General features: G+C 40.0%; 1 protein-coding gene across 1 annotated transcript in view; it reads left to right on the forward strand.

Moving 5' to 3' along the window:
• The window catches only part of CAST (calpastatin), an 84,983-nt gene extending 67,758 nt beyond the window's left edge, over positions 1 to 17,225 (forward strand). Inside the window, exons 19-32 of the mRNA XM_019532403.1 lie at positions 351 to 455; positions 840 to 968; positions 1,260 to 1,361; positions 2,562 to 2,645; positions 3,906 to 3,953; positions 4,135 to 4,230; positions 5,127 to 5,219; positions 6,701 to 6,802; positions 8,716 to 8,808; positions 9,234 to 9,287; positions 11,096 to 11,185; positions 13,692 to 13,771; positions 15,112 to 15,178; positions 16,052 to 17,225. Of these exons, the coding sequence (XP_019387948.1) occupies positions 351 to 455; positions 840 to 968; positions 1,260 to 1,361; positions 2,562 to 2,645; positions 3,906 to 3,953; positions 4,135 to 4,230; positions 5,127 to 5,219; positions 6,701 to 6,802; positions 8,716 to 8,808; positions 9,234 to 9,287; positions 11,096 to 11,185; positions 13,692 to 13,771; positions 15,112 to 15,169 (1,134 nt within the window). The 3' untranslated portion in view covers positions 15,170 to 15,178; positions 16,052 to 17,225. The remainder of the gene's footprint in view (positions 1 to 350; positions 456 to 839; positions 969 to 1,259; positions 1,362 to 2,561; positions 2,646 to 3,905; positions 3,954 to 4,134; positions 4,231 to 5,126; positions 5,220 to 6,700; positions 6,803 to 8,715; positions 8,809 to 9,233; positions 9,288 to 11,095; positions 11,186 to 13,691; positions 13,772 to 15,111; positions 15,179 to 16,051) is intronic.

Consider the following 17,225-nt stretch of genomic DNA (forward strand, 5'->3'; position numbering starts at 1 on the left):
TCTGACCCCGGTGCTCTTTCCTGCCAAGGCAGGGGGTCGGACTAGATGATCTACCTAGGTCCCTTCCGACTCTAGCTACTATGAAACTATCATTTCAGTAAGAATCACCTTTATTTATAAGAATGTAAATTATGAATTATGGAGGAAATATTTTTAGTTTTGTTTGCAGGATTGTGATTAATTTGCGATACTTATTATATTTTGAAATTCAGAACGGTTGCCCAGTTGTTGGCTGAGAGCTTGTTTATTTTCTGAGAAGTTGGTGTGTTTTTGCAAGATACCTTTTATCTTGTTTTTGCAAGATAGAAATGAATCAGTCAGTTTATACCACACTTTCCTTTTAATTGCAGCCTTTAAGCGATTCTGAGCTCGTTGATGAATTTTCGAAAGAATTTGTCTGTCCAGCAGCACCTGCAGCACAGTCCAAACCAACTAAGCCCACTAATGCATCTGTCGTAAGTCTTCTGGGATCTTTAAATGTGTATATTGCACTGGCGCTGAAGAGAGAATTTTAGGATGGTGGGTTTTTAGAAAATATCTGTAGTGTTTTTCACAATATTGTCCTGGAAATACTTGTTCTTCTTTTGCTAGTTCTTCATTATTTTTCATGTTGTCTGTGGTATTGTATACACCGTTTATACACAGACAACAGTTAAAATGTTTTTAATATCTGGCTGCAGGTTTTACTCAAATCTATACTTTTGCTTAGTAATTTTTCACTACATTCAAACAGTCTTGCAACAATCATATTCTGTTGTATTTTTTTGGGGGGGGGAGAGGGTTTCATTGCTCTGTTCTCTGAGCAAGTTTGTAAAGGTCCCTGTATTTGTCTGCATCAGACCCCTGCGGTTTCGACCCCTGCAAAGACCCCTGCGGTTTCGACCCATGCAAAGACTACCAAGGAAGAAGTTGTCCCGCATGCTGCCATGTGCACAGTGCAATCTTCAGCTCCATCAGTAACGACTTCAGTGAGTAATCTGGAGAGAACTAGAATTGGTGCTCAAGTAAAAGTTTACTCCTGCTTCATAAAAAGTTGGAGCACTGGTTTCAGACTAGTTCCTGTTCATTACTGATATATGTAATATAGACAGAGGCACTCAGTGGACTTTATCTACACGTATATATTTGTTAGTTGTAAAATGAAGATGTTTATAATGTGTGGTGATAAATTTGGGTTTGTCTTTCTGAATGGGTCACTTTGAAGCCAGGGGAATATCAAACTACAGCTGCATCTCATGCAATAGCAAATGTCTTTACAGGTTGGCCAAGTGCCAGATGAGGCAGTTGAAGCATTGTCTGGTAGTCTAGGAAAGAGAGAACCTGACCCAGAAGAAAGTAAACCTGCTGTGGATAAAGTGAAGGTAAAACGGGAGTTGGGCTTTGTAAATGTGCTTCTCTTGACACATGCTAGCTTAGACCAGATAATTTCCAGGAGTCAGGTTTTGGCTGGCATGATTACTGCATATTTTATTAATTCCATGTATAAGTACAATGATACAAAAATGAAAAAATGCAATAGCACAATAACCTTTCTAAATTAAGGCAACTCCTGAAAATTGTCTTTATTTAGTTTCTGAAAGCTACACTAAAGCACAGCTGAAATGTATGTAAAACATGCCCAGAAATGTTCTGTTGTCTTTTCAAAAGGAACTAAATTTCAGATGTTGGGCTGGCATATTGTTGAAGCTGCCTCTTAATATTGTATATAACAACAAAGTCAGAAACACAATGTACAGTAGTAATTTTTTATTAAAGGTGTGCTGTCATAAAAACGTCATAGTTCAGCTTATTATCAAAAAGAACTGTCCAGTCTGTTTTAGGAACTATACAAGTTTGCGGTGTGATTTTTTTTTTTTGTCTTCTAAAACTTGGAAATTTTGGGCTAGGTGGTAATTATCATGGAAAAGGGTAGCCAGTGGGGAAGTGGGGAAGAGAAGCGGGGAAGGCTCTCCTGCCTTCTCTCTCAGCTGTCTCCTTAACATGAGCTTATGTACACTGAATCTTAAGCGTGCTCCTTTGAAGCTTTAAATTATACTGGAGTCCAGCACTCCTGAATCAAAGTCCCAGGAGAATAATGCTCTATTTGTTGCTGATTTATGCTTATTCTCTTATTTGCTTCTGTCAGTTTTAAAAACAAAATTGAACTCTATAGTAAGAAATAGAGTACTCCTGATTTACGCTGAAGGAACTGAGTGTAAAATCAAGTGTATTAGATATAAATTAAAAATTACCAAAGGAAATATAAGATTTTTGCCTAATGACTACAATAGTATCAAAATGTTGCTGCAACATCAGTTGTCTGCTCACATGCAGTGTTCAAAGCCTTATGACAGTGGTTTTCAAACCTGTGGTCCATGGACCCTGGGGGTCCACAGGCTATTCTAAGGCGTCTGCAAAAGATGACTATGATCAGTCAAAAGTATGTGAATACCCCCACTTACAATTCTATGGGATCCGCACCTCCATTCTACATTTTTTAGGAGTCCAAAAATAGAAAAAAGGGTTGAAAACCACTGCCTTATGACATTTCTGTTGAGAGATGCTCCACTGTTTTCTTTTAGGAGAAAGCCAAAGAAGAAGAACGAGAAAAACTGGGTGAAGATGAAGAAACGATCCCTCCTGACTACAGATTAATTGAAGCCAAGGTAATGTCTTGTAATGTGTTCCTTTGTCTTTGTTTACAGGTGTGTATGGATGTAGCTACAGCTGCAGTTCATATTTGAAATGACTTTGTTGCTTTGGGCACTACTTTAAATATTTAAAAAAATGTATTCATTAAGATGTATAATTCATCAGGGTATCTGAACATTAGGGAGTTTTTATGTAAAAATAAATTTGGGCCTATGTAGCGTACTCTGTGGTACCCAAGTATGAGTAATCTTAGGTAATGTGAACTGGATTTCATTATTGCTTGTTTTAAAAGAAATCTGTTAAAATCAATTAGTTACATCTGGACAATGCCATTGGAGCAGATGGGTTTTTTACAAGTTTCATTGAGGACTGATACTGACAAGAAGACAGTTGGAAGCGTGTGACTAAGGCCTTCACAACTTTTGTTACTGAGTTGTTGCATGAGAAGGACTGTGGGTCCTGGAGTGACCATATAGGGCTCCACATTAGGCTTTTATTTATAAATTGAGAAAGAATCAACATGTGCAAGATTTTACTTTAAAATCCTGCAGCATTATTTGTCTTTGTGACTTCACTAGTAAATTGCAGAGGTTCTTGTTAGGTAAATTAGTTGTGTAAAATACCGTATTTTTCAGACCATAAGACGCACTTTTTTCCCCCCAAAAGTGGGGGGAAAACGAGGGTGCGTCTTATGGTCCAAAGGTGTGTGTCCCAGGGAGACGGGGCGGAGCTTGCCCGCGGAGGCGGCGGAGCCCGAGCGGGACACCCGCTGCTTGTTTATGCCGTGTCCCAGGGAGATGGGGCGGAGCTTGCCCGCGGAGGCGGCGGAGCCCGAGCGGGACACCCGCTGCTTGTTTATGCCGTGTCCCAGGGAGATGGGGCGGAGCTTGCCCGTGGAGGCGGTGGAGCCCAAGCGGGACATCCGCCGCTTGTTTACACCGGAAGCCGGCGCCCGTGCTGGTGGCCGGGAGCCGGCAATAAAAATGGCTGGCCGGAACAGACAGGGCAGGAGTCCGAAGGAGGGACTCACTGCCGCGGAGACTGAGGCTCCAGGAGGGGTGCGTAAAACTGGGTGCGTCTTATGGTCAGGTGCGTCTTATGGTCTGAAAAATACGGTATATATATATAAAAAACACACGTGTATATATATATATATACTATATGTTATTTAACCATTGTTTATTACAACTACTGTTATCAAAGCCTTGTGTTTCATGGTCATAACATACTGTATTATTAACAGAGGGATGTTTTTTCCTTTCCCATTCTTTCAGGATAAAGATGGAAAACCACTTATGCCAAAACCTCAAGAAAAACCTGAGGTAAATAAGTAAAGGTTCAGACAGTCATTTACTATTCCATTTGGTATACATTAAGCAGGTAACAAAACATTTTCCAATCTGTGCTTTAAGAGTCATCTGTGATCTTCATGATCTGAGTAAGCAGCAGATTTTTAAAGGACAAAAGGGTTACATTTGTGATTTTGTTTCTTTTCAACTGCAGCCCATGAGTGAAAGTGATCTCCTTGATGCTTTGTCAGAGGGATTTTCCTGTTCTGCAGCAACAACTGTACAGTCTGCACCAATAACCACTTCAAAAGTAAGATATTTAAAAGCACTTGATTTGCAGTTATTCAAATTAAGTAATTTGGGTTTTCTGTCAATTTTTTTTAACAATGAATTTTGAAAGAACAGAGACCCAGACTTTCCTAAATAATAAGAAAAAATCAGATTTGTTTGTTTGTTTTTACTTAAATGATTATGCTAGAACCTTAGCGATTACTTGGAAAAATCTCTGGGATAATAGGCATTGCAGTTTTTGCCTTTTGACTTTGAGGCCAGGATTTCACCTGGGAAATGTGTCTGGATTCCTTATGCCAGCTCAGTGCCATAATAAGCAGAGTTGGGCAAACGCTGTAGGGTGAAGGATGCAGTTCCAAGAGCGTGGAGTGGGGTGTGGTGCGGCACCTGTGGGTTTTGAGGTTGTTGGTGGTGAGGGGGCGGAGGGAGGCTGTCGCCTTTTCCATGCCAGGACCTCCTAAAAATAGTCCCTAGCTGCCAGCACCACTGTTGTTCTTAAAGCAGTAGCTGGGGACTCTTGAATATACCAGCATGGAAATGCTACCAGGGTGTGAACTTTGTGGAGTTTGAGAAGGGGGGAATTTGGTGTCCCTCCGAACTTGATGCTTTGGGGCAGGTGCTCCTTTTGCCCTCCCTTAGTTGTACTACTGGGTGTACTTAAGCAAGTTACTTCTGAAATATAGAATTTAGAGCACATAGACAAATTGAGAGGCATTAAGGACTCTTATAAATAAAGTAAGTTGGACTGAAATAGGTATAATGTTATAAAATTGCAATCTTAAAGGACACTACCAGGAGGAAAAAAGTTGCCTACCATAGATCTGGGAGTTCCTATGCCATAAAGCTGGGATTTCCTGTGTTTGTTTTCTTTTTTTTAGTGCTGTTCACAGATCATCATGTTTCTTTTTATTTTAGGAAGCAACAGAGGTTAAAAAATCTTCTGCTGCACCTACTGAAGATGCTGTTTCCTTTACTGCGGCTTCTGCAGTGCACTCAGCTGCTCCTCAAGTAAGCAATATGCAAGTTTTTAAATGATGAGGATATTTATGTTAAAACCAAATCAAGGAAGGGGTCTGATTGGAAAAGTTTTTAATCATGAAGCCTACTATAAAATTAAACTCTTTACCTTTTAAGACTGACTGGCTAGCAAGCTAATTTTTCTGTAGAAAATAATTCTGGGGTCTAGATGTTAGGTACAATTTCAGCTTAATGTCCCAAATTCGATTTTGATGTTACTAGAAGCTCCTTGTCAGCAACAAAAAATGGGGTGTAATTTCCAGAGTCGTCTTCTGGTTCCTCAAAAAACCCGGAGGAAAACTTTACAGCTTAAGATCTATGAGCCAAGACGTGCATAAAGGAAGACCCAGTTATAGCCTCTAAGTATGCCCCCCTTTCTATTGCGAGTCAGAAGAGATTTTATGATGGGTTTGTGACTAGCCTTGGCCGTAATAAGGACACACATTCATGTCTATTTTTGTAGCAGGTATATGCACCATAATAGGGTCTGTTACATCTAGCAGAATTTAGTTGACAGAGGGAGAAATGAGCTAGATGTGCATGGTGTATCCCTAAGGAACCATGTGCTTGCTACCATTGCTAATATTAATAATTTATTATTTATTTATTTGGTGTGGCTTGTCTGAAACAAGATTGCAAGTGAAGGTTGAACTCCACTTTTCTGTTACAAGTAAAGGGAAAACTATTTTTGGCTTGGATACGAAGTGCTTTTGCACAAACTTCTCATCCCTTGTCAATTCAGGGGAAGCTCCCCCTTCTGTTTCTGTTTGCTGTTACAATGGCATGTGAGAGAACTATTTTGGCTTATGCCCGACTAAAAAAGATTAATGGGAGAAGTTAATGTTTCAGTGGCTAAAATCTATACAAGCAAGCAAATGACAGCACTTTCTGGAAAATAAAGTTTAAAACGTTAATGAGAAACTGTGCCCATGGAAACGTTCAGCTGGCACTTGCTTAGCAGCTGATTGTGACTTTGGTAAAATAATGTGGCTCCTGTTAGTAAAGTTAATTTTTTTCAAATTGTCACCGATAGACCAGTATCAATTGACTGCACAGTAAAAAAGACACTGACTGCACAGTAGCCCTGCATGGCAGAAGCATGACATGATGTTACTGCACAGTAGTCTTGGGCTACTGCGCTGTCAGCAACGTGAAAAAACTCATTCAGTGACACTACTGTGCGATAACTCCTGGTTAATGCGCACTCATTTAGTACTTGTATAAGTAAGTACTAAAACCATTCATGTGGTATAAGCAAGTACTAAATGACTGTGCAGTAATGACTGCCCAATAAGTGTCTCATGTAGACACTCTCAGTAACCCTTCGTGTGTTTTTGTTTCACTGAAGTTAACTTTGTTTGTGATATTATAAAAGCAGAATAGATTTTTCAGTGTTTGAAGAAGTTAACAAGCCCTGCTTTAGTAAAGTGTGGCAGCATATTTGTTTTCTGCAACATATTTTATTTTGCTAGGGTGGAAAGGAGCTAGACAAAGCCCTAGATCTCCTCTCTGATTCACTGGGACAAAGAGAACCTGACCCTGATGAAAACAAGCCCATCGTAGATAAAGTAAAGGTAATGAAAGATATTCTGAAACTTGCGGTGTCAAGAAAAAACTGGGACATCTGCTTATCTTGATACCTTTTTTATTGAAGTATTGCAATGTGTGTACATAGGAGAGAGAATGGTATATCATTTTCAGTCATGTGAATAGACTTTAAATTCTGCATGTTTTTATTCAAGCAGTTGCAGTTTAATTAATCACTTCATGTAATCTTTTAAACCTTTTACAGCCATTTCAACAACTGCCAGTACATTACAGCTTTCTTTTCCAGTCTTTGTTTCTAAAGTGACTTCTTCAGTTTTTTGGATGTTAAAGTGCATTTATTACTCCACAAAGAGGAAATCCATCAAGAAGCTACTAAAGATGAAATTAAAAAAAAATCACGTATAGCTATTCCATTCTTGAATTTTGTTGCTGTTTTTAGTGGTGGTGGGAGCAGGTGATCTTTCTTACTACTGATTCCTATTTTTTTCTTTAAGACTTTTCCCTGCCTTGTTGACCTGTTGAGTCTTTATTTTGTAATAATATTTTCCTAGCTATGTCTGCAAATATTCTATCCTATGCTGCTCCTCCTCCTCTTTTCCCCCATTGGCCAAAAGTGGTCAGGAGAGAACAATGGAAAATTCTGCTATATGCCAAGCCTGAAGAAAAAGTTGTATCTGTACATAACATTAACATAAACACCAGGGAAAGGTAAAGAGCAATCAAAATTAAAAGAACAGTCTTGACACAAGGACAAATGTGTATGAAGTAGCCATGAATAAATTTGGACCAGAAATAAGAATAAGCATCCTAACCATTAGAACAGTGAGATTATGAAACAGTCTACTTAGTGGGAGTAGTTGAGGAAAAGTAACTAGTTTTAAGACAGATCATAAGGAGTTCATCCAAAGGTTTATATAAATGTGGCCACCTGCCAGAGCAGGGGGTAGGACTTGGTGATCCAAAAGGTCCCTTCCACTTCTATGTTTTCATTGTGGTTCATGTGTGCTTAACTGCTGTACCACTTTTAAGACATAAAAGAAATGTTACCAGATTAGGTTTTCTGTCATTGTCACTAATATTTTGATTATAAATTTGCAGATGCTGAAGAACACATTCATATCTATTTCAAAGGTCATATTTGTATGCTATACACAGAAATTAGAACAACATTCAAAGATAACTGTAGACTTCTATTCACAGTACTTTGTTGAATGCACACTTCCATTTTACATATAGTATTCAGGAACCTGTGATGCCATATCCTCTTAAGCATATTTATGTTTATAAACAAAAACCCCCGTATCTGGCTACAGCCAGTTCAGGCTGCTTCCTGCTGAGAGAGAGAGGCTACTTTCACTTCATTGTGGTATTTGGCTGTTAAGAAGTGTTTTTATCCATTCTGATCATGTCCCAGGAGCAGCAGCCCAAAGCTACGGTATTGTAATATCAGCTTTTTGGTTTAAATGAGGGCAACCTGTGGATGGGTTCTAAAACAGAGGTATCAGATATGGAACTTTTATAAATGGGTATGATCCTGAAAGCAAAGCTGAAAACTTACTTTAAATAAGTAGCGTCTATCATCATGTTAGGCCTTTTTTACTTATTAAAATGGTGTATTTGTTGAGGGATAGCGGTTTTTAAAGCTTCAGGCACTAAGTGCAAGTTTCACAGTTAACCAGAAATGTAGCTGATTGTACTGATCCTGAAATTTGTAGCGTTTAAAAGTGCTGCTGTTCTCATACAGAAATATTTCACTTGAAACTGAAATAGTGACTCTTAGGATCCTCCTAACTAATAAATTTGGTCCCAGGTTTCAATTCATGTGGGCCATCTATTACATGATATACTATTATACAAGCAACTGTAATGAATACCAGCTGTTGTAGTTAGATTCTACAGTAACAATGAAGGAATAGTAATGTTTGTTTCATGTTTATAGGAAAAGGCTAAATCTGAACACACAGACAAACTTGGAGAAAGAGATGATACAATTCCTCCTGAGTATAGAGCGCTTTTGGACTCAAATGAACAGGTATGTAGAACAGATACTTCACAGCTTTTTGCTTGTTTGTTTTGAACTTGCCCTTGACTGTCTTAATACAAGTTTATGTATATATGGGTCAGCTTCCCCTTGTAATTGAATAATGTGAGTAAACATTGGAGATAATTGAGTAAGTTGTCTGTGACTAACAAACAACACGGTGTATATACTCAGAAGGCAATTAAAATGGGAGATCCCTGAGATTGCAGGGCATCTCACATTAACATGATAAACAGATTATAAAGTGCCTTACAGTAGAAATTAAGTGACTAGAGACAGCTCAGTGCCTTAATTGTTGCAAATTTGTATCTTTTAAATGATGACCTGTGTAAAGCCTATTTTATTTTTCCAGTTTATCACTTCAAAGTAAAGATTCACTGGTTTGCATTTATTCTATATATCTTCTTCCTTTAAAGGGTAAACCAGTAAAACCAATGTCAAAAGAGGACTTGGAACCAAAAGAACCAAAGGTAAAAGTCATTACTGTTTTGTTCTGCATTGACCCCATCCTGACTGTGCTCATAACTGAATGCTGATCTGAGCAATGTTATCTTTCATTTTAAGGCATTGTACGGTTCAAATCTCTTTAAATGCTACTGAATAGATGAAGAAATATTGATAGTGAAGTCCTCCAAATGCATAGTACTTTATAGTATACATGTAACAGACATATACAATAGGTCTGTGCGACACGGCTAGTATTCAATTTGGATTTGGCTGGTTTGGGGGGACAGTGATTCAATTCAGCTGAATCTGATTTGGCTGCTGCTCAATCAGCCAAATCTCCAAACCACACAGGCCCCATCCCCTGCCCACTCTTGATGGCTGCCCAGCCTGCCCCAGCTCCTGGCTCTTTGAAAAAAAGCCCACGCTCACCAGCTGCCGCCTGGCTAGGGGGCGATCCTTGCTGCCCCCCCACTGTCCCACGCCATGTAGGGGACTCCACTATGAGCCCCCTGACCCCTGCCAGTGAGTGCGGGGGTTTTGTTTTGTTTTTTTAAAATGCTGGGAGCTGGGGCAGGCAGGGCAGCCATGGGGGGGCTGGGAGAGCGGGTAGCGGTTGGGGCATCGTGGCAGAGCCCCCCACGCAGGTGGGGCAGTAGGGAGTAGCGAGGATCGACCCCTTTCCCCCCTCCCCCGCAGCGCTCTGTGAGCAGGGGCTTTTTTCAAACAACCAGGAGCTGGGGCCGGCAGGGGAGCCATGGCGGAGGTTGGGAGAGTGGTCAGGGAGCACTCGGGGGGGCTGGGAGAGCAGGCAGGGGATGGGACCTAGCAGGGGTCCCCCCATGGTCTCCTCTTCCAGTCCCCACTCCCCTGCCCCTCACGTACCAGCATGGAGTCCAGGTCCAGCTCCCTGCTGCAGCCAATGGGGACTGCCCGAATTGCCAAAGCTCTCTGAATCTTTTCTGAATCGATTCGGAGAACTTCAAATTGATTCAGACCTTTTCATTGGTCCCCTGATTTGATTCAGATTCAGAGATCCAGCCAACGAATTGGGCTGAATCTCCTTCGAATCGAATCAGGACCCGAAGCTGCACACAGCCCTAGTGCATGATCCCAAAAACCCAGTGTTCAAAGGTTTTAACATTCTTTGCTCCAAAGTTATGAAATTTACAGGCTCAATGTTGCCTGTGCAGTCTGGAACCTGAAACAGCACTATCAGCTCCATGTATAACAAATATATAGGGCCCAAGATTTAAAAAAATGGACCATTTAAAACTGATTTACAGACTTACATATGTAACTTGATTTTCAAAAAGTTCCAAGCAGTTAACTCCTGCTGACTTCAAAATAGCGTCACTTTTTTGGATATCTTCCAGCAACTGTACCAGGTGAATCGTATGGCTGGGGGGAGGACTGACTCTTCCATTCCTGCAGCAGGCAGAATATAACCCACAACGACTTTGTCTTCATTAATTTGGGATTTATTTTCACTCCCAGTTTAATTCTGACTCATTTTGGGATGGGAACAGACTCATGGAACTGTTACTGTGCTTTGGCTGCTCCACAGTAAGGTCTGTAGAGGTGTACAACTTCTATAATATGTCTGGCCATACAGACTACCACCAGGTTGCTTTAAATATAGTTCTTTTTTAAAATGTTGGCACAGGATTACAGGTTGTAGCATTTACTTGGGAACAGAACTGTGCTGTCTAAAAATATAGTTGTGGACTGTGCAAGTGTGACTTGTTTGTCTTGATTTTGCTATATTTGATAGTTTTAGAATCCTTTGAATTCTTTGCTTTCCATACTTTGAGTGATGGTAATTTTGTTGCAGAAGCCTGCAGATGATTCTGCAGCTATTGATGCCCTATCAGGGGACTTTGATGCCTGCTCAAAACCACCTGCCAAACTACAACACTCAGAGGTAGGACATTCTCTCACTAGGGACTTATAAAATTATCTGTTTTGCATGTGGGTTTTTGTCCTTTTTTGTATTGGTTTTATCTGGCTTTTAGAAATACTTCTTCTGTTCTTTTATTTGGCAATGTGTAATTTTAAAGGGCAATATCAAGATATAGTACTAGCCTGATTATATATCTGGTTAAAAAATATCCAGAAAGGTGCAAATGTTGTTAAGTTTAACCTCTTTGGAGAAAGAAGGAAGATTGGCAAGAAGTAAGAGCAGAACTGTATGGGCCCTTAGAGGCATCTGCACTTCGGTAATTTAATGAAGGAGGGTGATGGGGGCATTGGCCTTGGGTGTCAACCCTGGAGGGGCACAAAAATTACCATATCCAGTGACGCTGTCCCATGTGGCACTGCTGTTCTAGCCACTCACCTATCACATTGTGTCTCTAACCTTGATTCAGAAGGAGCTAGAGGAACTGCGCAAGAGGTAGTTTTGAGAGGGGTAGACATGCTCAGAGCAGTGAGAGAAGGAGGGAATTTCATTAGTAATATTTGTATAGGTTGGGTGGAGAAAAATGTCCTCAGAAGACAGAGAGCAGTTTCGTTTTTATTCGTTTTATTGCTGCAAGCACTGCTGTGACATAGCTATAAGTTATGGCACAAAAGAGAGGCTGTTTTCTTAGAGGCGTGGAAGAATGCAAGTGACGGGATTTAATTTAATTTGGCATTCAGAAAAAAGCAGTCAAATAGTACTTCCTTCCTGCTTCCCCTCCTCCACCTACCTACCCAGTGTTGCTATCATAAACTGTGCCCACAAAACTTATCTAAGACACACACTCTGTGAGCTATTATTTAAAAACCTGATACAGTTCGAAATGGTTGAGCTTTGTAACTAGAGCCCCCTGCGACAGTTGAGTGGCTATAAGTGCTCAGATTCCCGAACTGTTAGGATTTCTTGAAGTTCTCAGTGCTAGCTAAGTGAGTCTTCATGACTTCAGTGCTTACCATATGTCCTTTGCTCCTATTTGTAATGATGAGGGGAAGGCAGCAAATAACTTCTTCAAGCTCCCTTGTCCAGTACTAAAAGAAACCCTTAATTTAGAGCAGTGGTTTTCAGTCTTTTTGACCTCAAGGTAACCCCTTCATAACTTTTATGAATTGAGTGGCACCCTATCTAATTTATATTACAGTGCTTACTTCCTTGCAAAGGGGATGTGCTGTGGGTGTGGGGGATCATTCAGATGGGAACAATCTTGAGCCTGCATTTATCTCTTTATCTGCTTATCTCCTCACAACTTGCTGATCTTCATATACCTCATAGCACCCTTCCAAGGACCTGGCAGCACCCCCGGGTACCCTGGCACCCTTGTTGGGAATCGCTGGTTTAGAGTCTCAACTGAGTGGGTGGATGCCTCATTCTGCACTGACTTGATGTAGCTGAACCACTGTCTCCCTGCCCTGCTGCTGACTTCATGCCAGTTCTTCCCTGCCTCACTGCTGGCTACCGAATAAAATGCCTCTGCTGCTTGTTTCTAGCCTTGTGATCCAACTGGAAACTGGCAGCAGTGGAGAGGTGCCATATTAGGAGCATGACAGGACAGGCACTCCCAGGCAGGAAGAGTAAAGTAGAGTCAGAACTCTGTCTTTTGAATTCTGGCCCAGCCTGGTGTCTACTCATATATAACTGTTGTTCCATTCTGTTTATAAGAAATGCTCAGCTAAACTGAAGAGGATAAACAAATGCAGTTCCCTGATAGGAAGGTATTACTATTTCCAAAAATCCCCTCTGACTAAATCAACTTTACATTTCTCTGTTTAGTCATTCATGAGATGCATAGTATTTAACTATATCCTTTACAGCACTGGGGATCTTTTCTTTGGATTTCCACACCACTGTAAGAGAATGAACAGTAGATTTTTCTTTGCTGTAACAGTTCAGCCTGCAACTTTGCTGATTATAATTAAGTGGAAATATATTCCTGAACTATAAATCCTTATTTATTAATTCTCATCACTACTTGACAGTACATCCTGTTTGTTTCCTCTTCATAAACCCTTTTTTTCCTCTTTCCAGCAAAAGAACTGTTGGTTAGTTTTTAGACTCCCTCAGAATCTCTTAGCAGTTGGTGGCAATATTTTCATGACCGTGTTCCCAGGATCATCTAGCCTGACCCATTTAACTACAGTTTCTCTTATTAGAATATCTAAACAAACAGCACAAGTGCTGTACAGTTATAACTTATTCACTGATGGATGAAGGGCCAGAGGATTGTGGCTCTGCTCCCTATGCTTTCTGCTACCATGAGGCTCCCCTGCACTAAACCAGGATGAGGCCCAAAAATGTTCACCTCCATTTGCCTCATCAAGAAGGCAACTTATTTTTTTCTCTATTTGTTTCTGCTTTCAGGAGTCCAGGATAAGTTATCATTGATTCCCTGATATTTGGAGTGAGGTGGGTGGGGAGGAGGATGCCTCTTCTCATCTGATCAATTTGTAATTGTGGCTTTTTTTTTTCTTTTGAGTGTAGGACAAAAGTGGAAAGAAACCTGCGACCACGAAAACCACCACAAAAGATGGCGGGAAACCTAGAGATACCCAAAAGGTAGAAACCAGTTATAATGTGCACAGTACTGAGTTGCTGTATTATACGAATGTGGAAATGGGGAATTTGAATTTAGATTCATTATGTCTGGACTCTAGAATTTGGGTGGTGGGTTATGAAATAGTAGATCCAACCTGATCTGTTTCTGTAAGTATGTATGAGCGAGATGTACTCACTTGTATCCGGGTTTGTTGTTGTTATGCCTTAGTCTAAAAGTGTCCATTCGTAGAAGGTTAAATCTCCTGTAGCAGGCCAGGTGGATGTGGTCTGTGAGTGTCATTCCTCATGACAGCCAGGTTCCTCACCCTTGCCTTCTGTGCTCTTTAAGACTCTGCCCTGCTTTACATCTCTGTCCTTGTCTGTCATTGACCCCTTATCTCATCACTTCATATTTTCACTTGTTATTCCACTCTTTTTTCCATTTCTGTCTTGGAATTTCTCTTGCCTTCTGTATTCAGTCTCATTATTTTCCTTTATCATATCCCTCTTAAGACAAACTACTTCTAGGTCGTTTGATGATCCTGTGCTATAACTTTCAAATCAGACTGCCATAAGTAAATGCAGTAACTGTTTTGGAAAACAGGTCTAAGTTGACAGATGAAGTGGCTGCAATGCAAAATTCTCAGTTCTGAAAAGGAACACAAAATGCCTTCCAGACACGGTTTCCTCTTCTTTCCTTTTTGGTCACACATGTTTTAATAAATCAAATTTATAAAAACCCTCCTTGTATGTAAATATATATTCAAAATGAATCTAGTGAAGAAAAAATAATTACTTATGAAATGTGTGTCTAGAACTGGAAATGTTCGCTTTGTCTCCATCCCCCATCCCTTCCTGCAGATAGCTCCCGAGGTGGGGCAGGGCTGAGCTGCATCAGCCCAGCTCCAGTTGAAACAGATTAACTCTAGGGAACATAAGGCGCTCCAAAGTGGAGCACCTTCAACTGATCCTGCATTTGATGAAGATTAATTAGTTGCGTGATCTGCTACTTTAAGAGCACTCTGTAGCCATGCATGTGTGCCATGGCACAGCTATAGAGTGCTTTTAGGGGGCCGAGCATGCAACATATGTAACTTCTGTCTGCACTCAGAGATGATGGGGAAGTCAGGCAAAGATGCTGAAGTAAAATATGAAATGTGAAAAAGGAGAAATGAACGCAAAAGAAATTGTTATGATCAACAATTTTAGCCTTTTTTTTTTCTTCCTATTCCTGCTGACAGAATTTGCCTCAGATGCAGATCATTTAGAAGCTGGCATTATCACTGTCAGAGTGCTTTGGTGTTTAATGCAAAATGGTTAACTACAGCTAATTCATGTGTTGGACTTTTTCCCCCATTTAGGCGAAGGAGCAGTCCTCCAGCGGAAAATCTGAGAGACAAAAAACAAGCTAAACGTTAACATTATTGGGTGAGATTTTCTTTTTAACCAAGCCTCTTAAGAATGATTGCTAATGAGTCAAAAACCTAATTGGAACCAAAATCTAGTTCACAAGAAAGCAAACACCATTTAAAAGACTCAACATTAGAAGATTCTAGACAAAATAGGTCTGATGGTTCTTTTAGTTCATGCACAAATTCAGAGCTGCTTGCTGCACTTAATTTTGTAGAGCTATGTCTAGTTTAATTTTAAATAGTTCAAGTCATGATACTTCTCCTGCTAGCCTTCTGAAACCATTTTGACTAATTAAGATCAATCACAAAATAAAAGATATTCAGTCTAAACTGTTGCTGTCTGAATCTTTTTATTCCTACAGTTTGTACCATTGTGCATTATTTTTTCCTTGTTAATTTACATCCTTAAAATGTGTGGGAATTATATGAACTCTTAGTCATTCTTTAATTATATGGTGGGTATTTATAACTATTCCCTCAAAACATAGTTCCTCAAATTCCTAATCATGTTTGTTGCTTCTCTTCAACCTGTTTGACTTTGTGGTGTTTGTTTGCCCAGAAGCAAGCACAATATTTTGTATGTAGGCCACATAGAGTAAAATCTCCATATAAAGCTTTGGTCAAACTTCAGTGGAGCCAGGATTTCTCCAAAAAATGTTTCACTATTTCTGCATCTGCAGGACTGCATTACTTGGACTTCTATTGCAGTATTATATTGCAAATGTTCATACCTAAATCACTCCGGTATTACTTCTTCTCAGGTTTATTTCTCTTACTGAACACGTGTTTTGTATTATTCTCCTTAGATAAATTAGCGTATGTTTTTCCAAGTTGAATTTGTTTTTGTCATAGTTCACTGAATTTTTCTTTTCTGGATTTTCTCTTTCAGGTTATTGGCATATAGTGTAAAAAGTCATCTGTCTGCTGGTGAATAATGACTCCTGAAGAACAAAAGCTGATGCAAATGTATGCATTTATTTTAGGTGGTTTTGTACAGTGGCATTTGTTGGAGGTTTTACACACATTTTTTTCCAGGAATAGTTTCAATTTTTGTTTGTTTTCCTAGCCAATCATTTTATTATACCTTTTGAAACTTTTTTGGGGGGTAATTTTCTTCAGTTCTGAGAGGGAAAGGATGCTTTATATTTGTAAGAAATATATTTCATATGACCTTAATAGCAATGCCAAAAAAGTCTGCAAACTTTTGCACATAATCTCCACATAGTGCCCGTAAATCTCAGAAGAGTTTTCTAGATATGCGCTAATGTTTGTAACATTGCAACGAATGCAGTTGGGCATTCTGGAATGTAATGGGTGTTTTTGGTTATCGTCAGCCTTCTTAAGCTGGCTGTATAATGTATATCCTTGAGCAAATTACTGATGAGAAATCATAGGTCATCCGTAGGTGTATAAAGGATGACAGATTGAAAGATGCATCATCTCATCATGGGCTTCTGCTAATAAATTATCTACATCTTGAACAACGGCTGTACTGCAGCTTAAAAAAATATCAAACATTGCAACAAGCACCTACATTGTTATCCTCTTTTTGTATCAAGACTTTCCTGAACAAAGATCTTAATGCAACTCACCTTGCACTCAGGGCTATATCTTACTACAAGATAGGGAAAGGAAGCCCAGGAGACTCAGCAAGGGTTAAATGAATTGGAATTTGAGATTACCACAAGTGCACTTCTGCAATGGCACCCAGTTTCTACTTCTCTTTTTCTCCATCAGCACTCCAAAAGTGACCACAGGAGCAAACCATAAGATAATGCTACATGGAGTGGCATTAATTTTCATGAACTAGATATTGTAGGGCCTTCAGGGAAACGGGTAGCAAAGAGCAGCTGGACTTCAGTACCTGTGCTGCAGAGCTGAAGCTGACAGTGTCCTGTGGTCTGTGGATGTGCTGAATTCCCCAGTTTCTCTTGGTTTCTCCCTTTGTTCCTCATGGCAGAGGGAAACGTAGTACTACATGTCTGGTTCTTACTCACACTGAGTAACTCGTATGAAGAGTCTCAATGACTTATGTGGATGGAGTGAGATAATGGTAGAGGCAG

The sequence above is a fragment of the Crocodylus porosus genome, unplaced genomic scaffold (assembly GCF_001723895.1).
Source record: "Crocodylus porosus isolate Cpor-Errol unplaced genomic scaffold, CroPor_comp1, whole genome shotgun sequence".
NCBI classification, from domain to species: Eukaryota; Metazoa; Chordata; order Crocodylia; family Crocodylidae; genus Crocodylus; species Crocodylus porosus.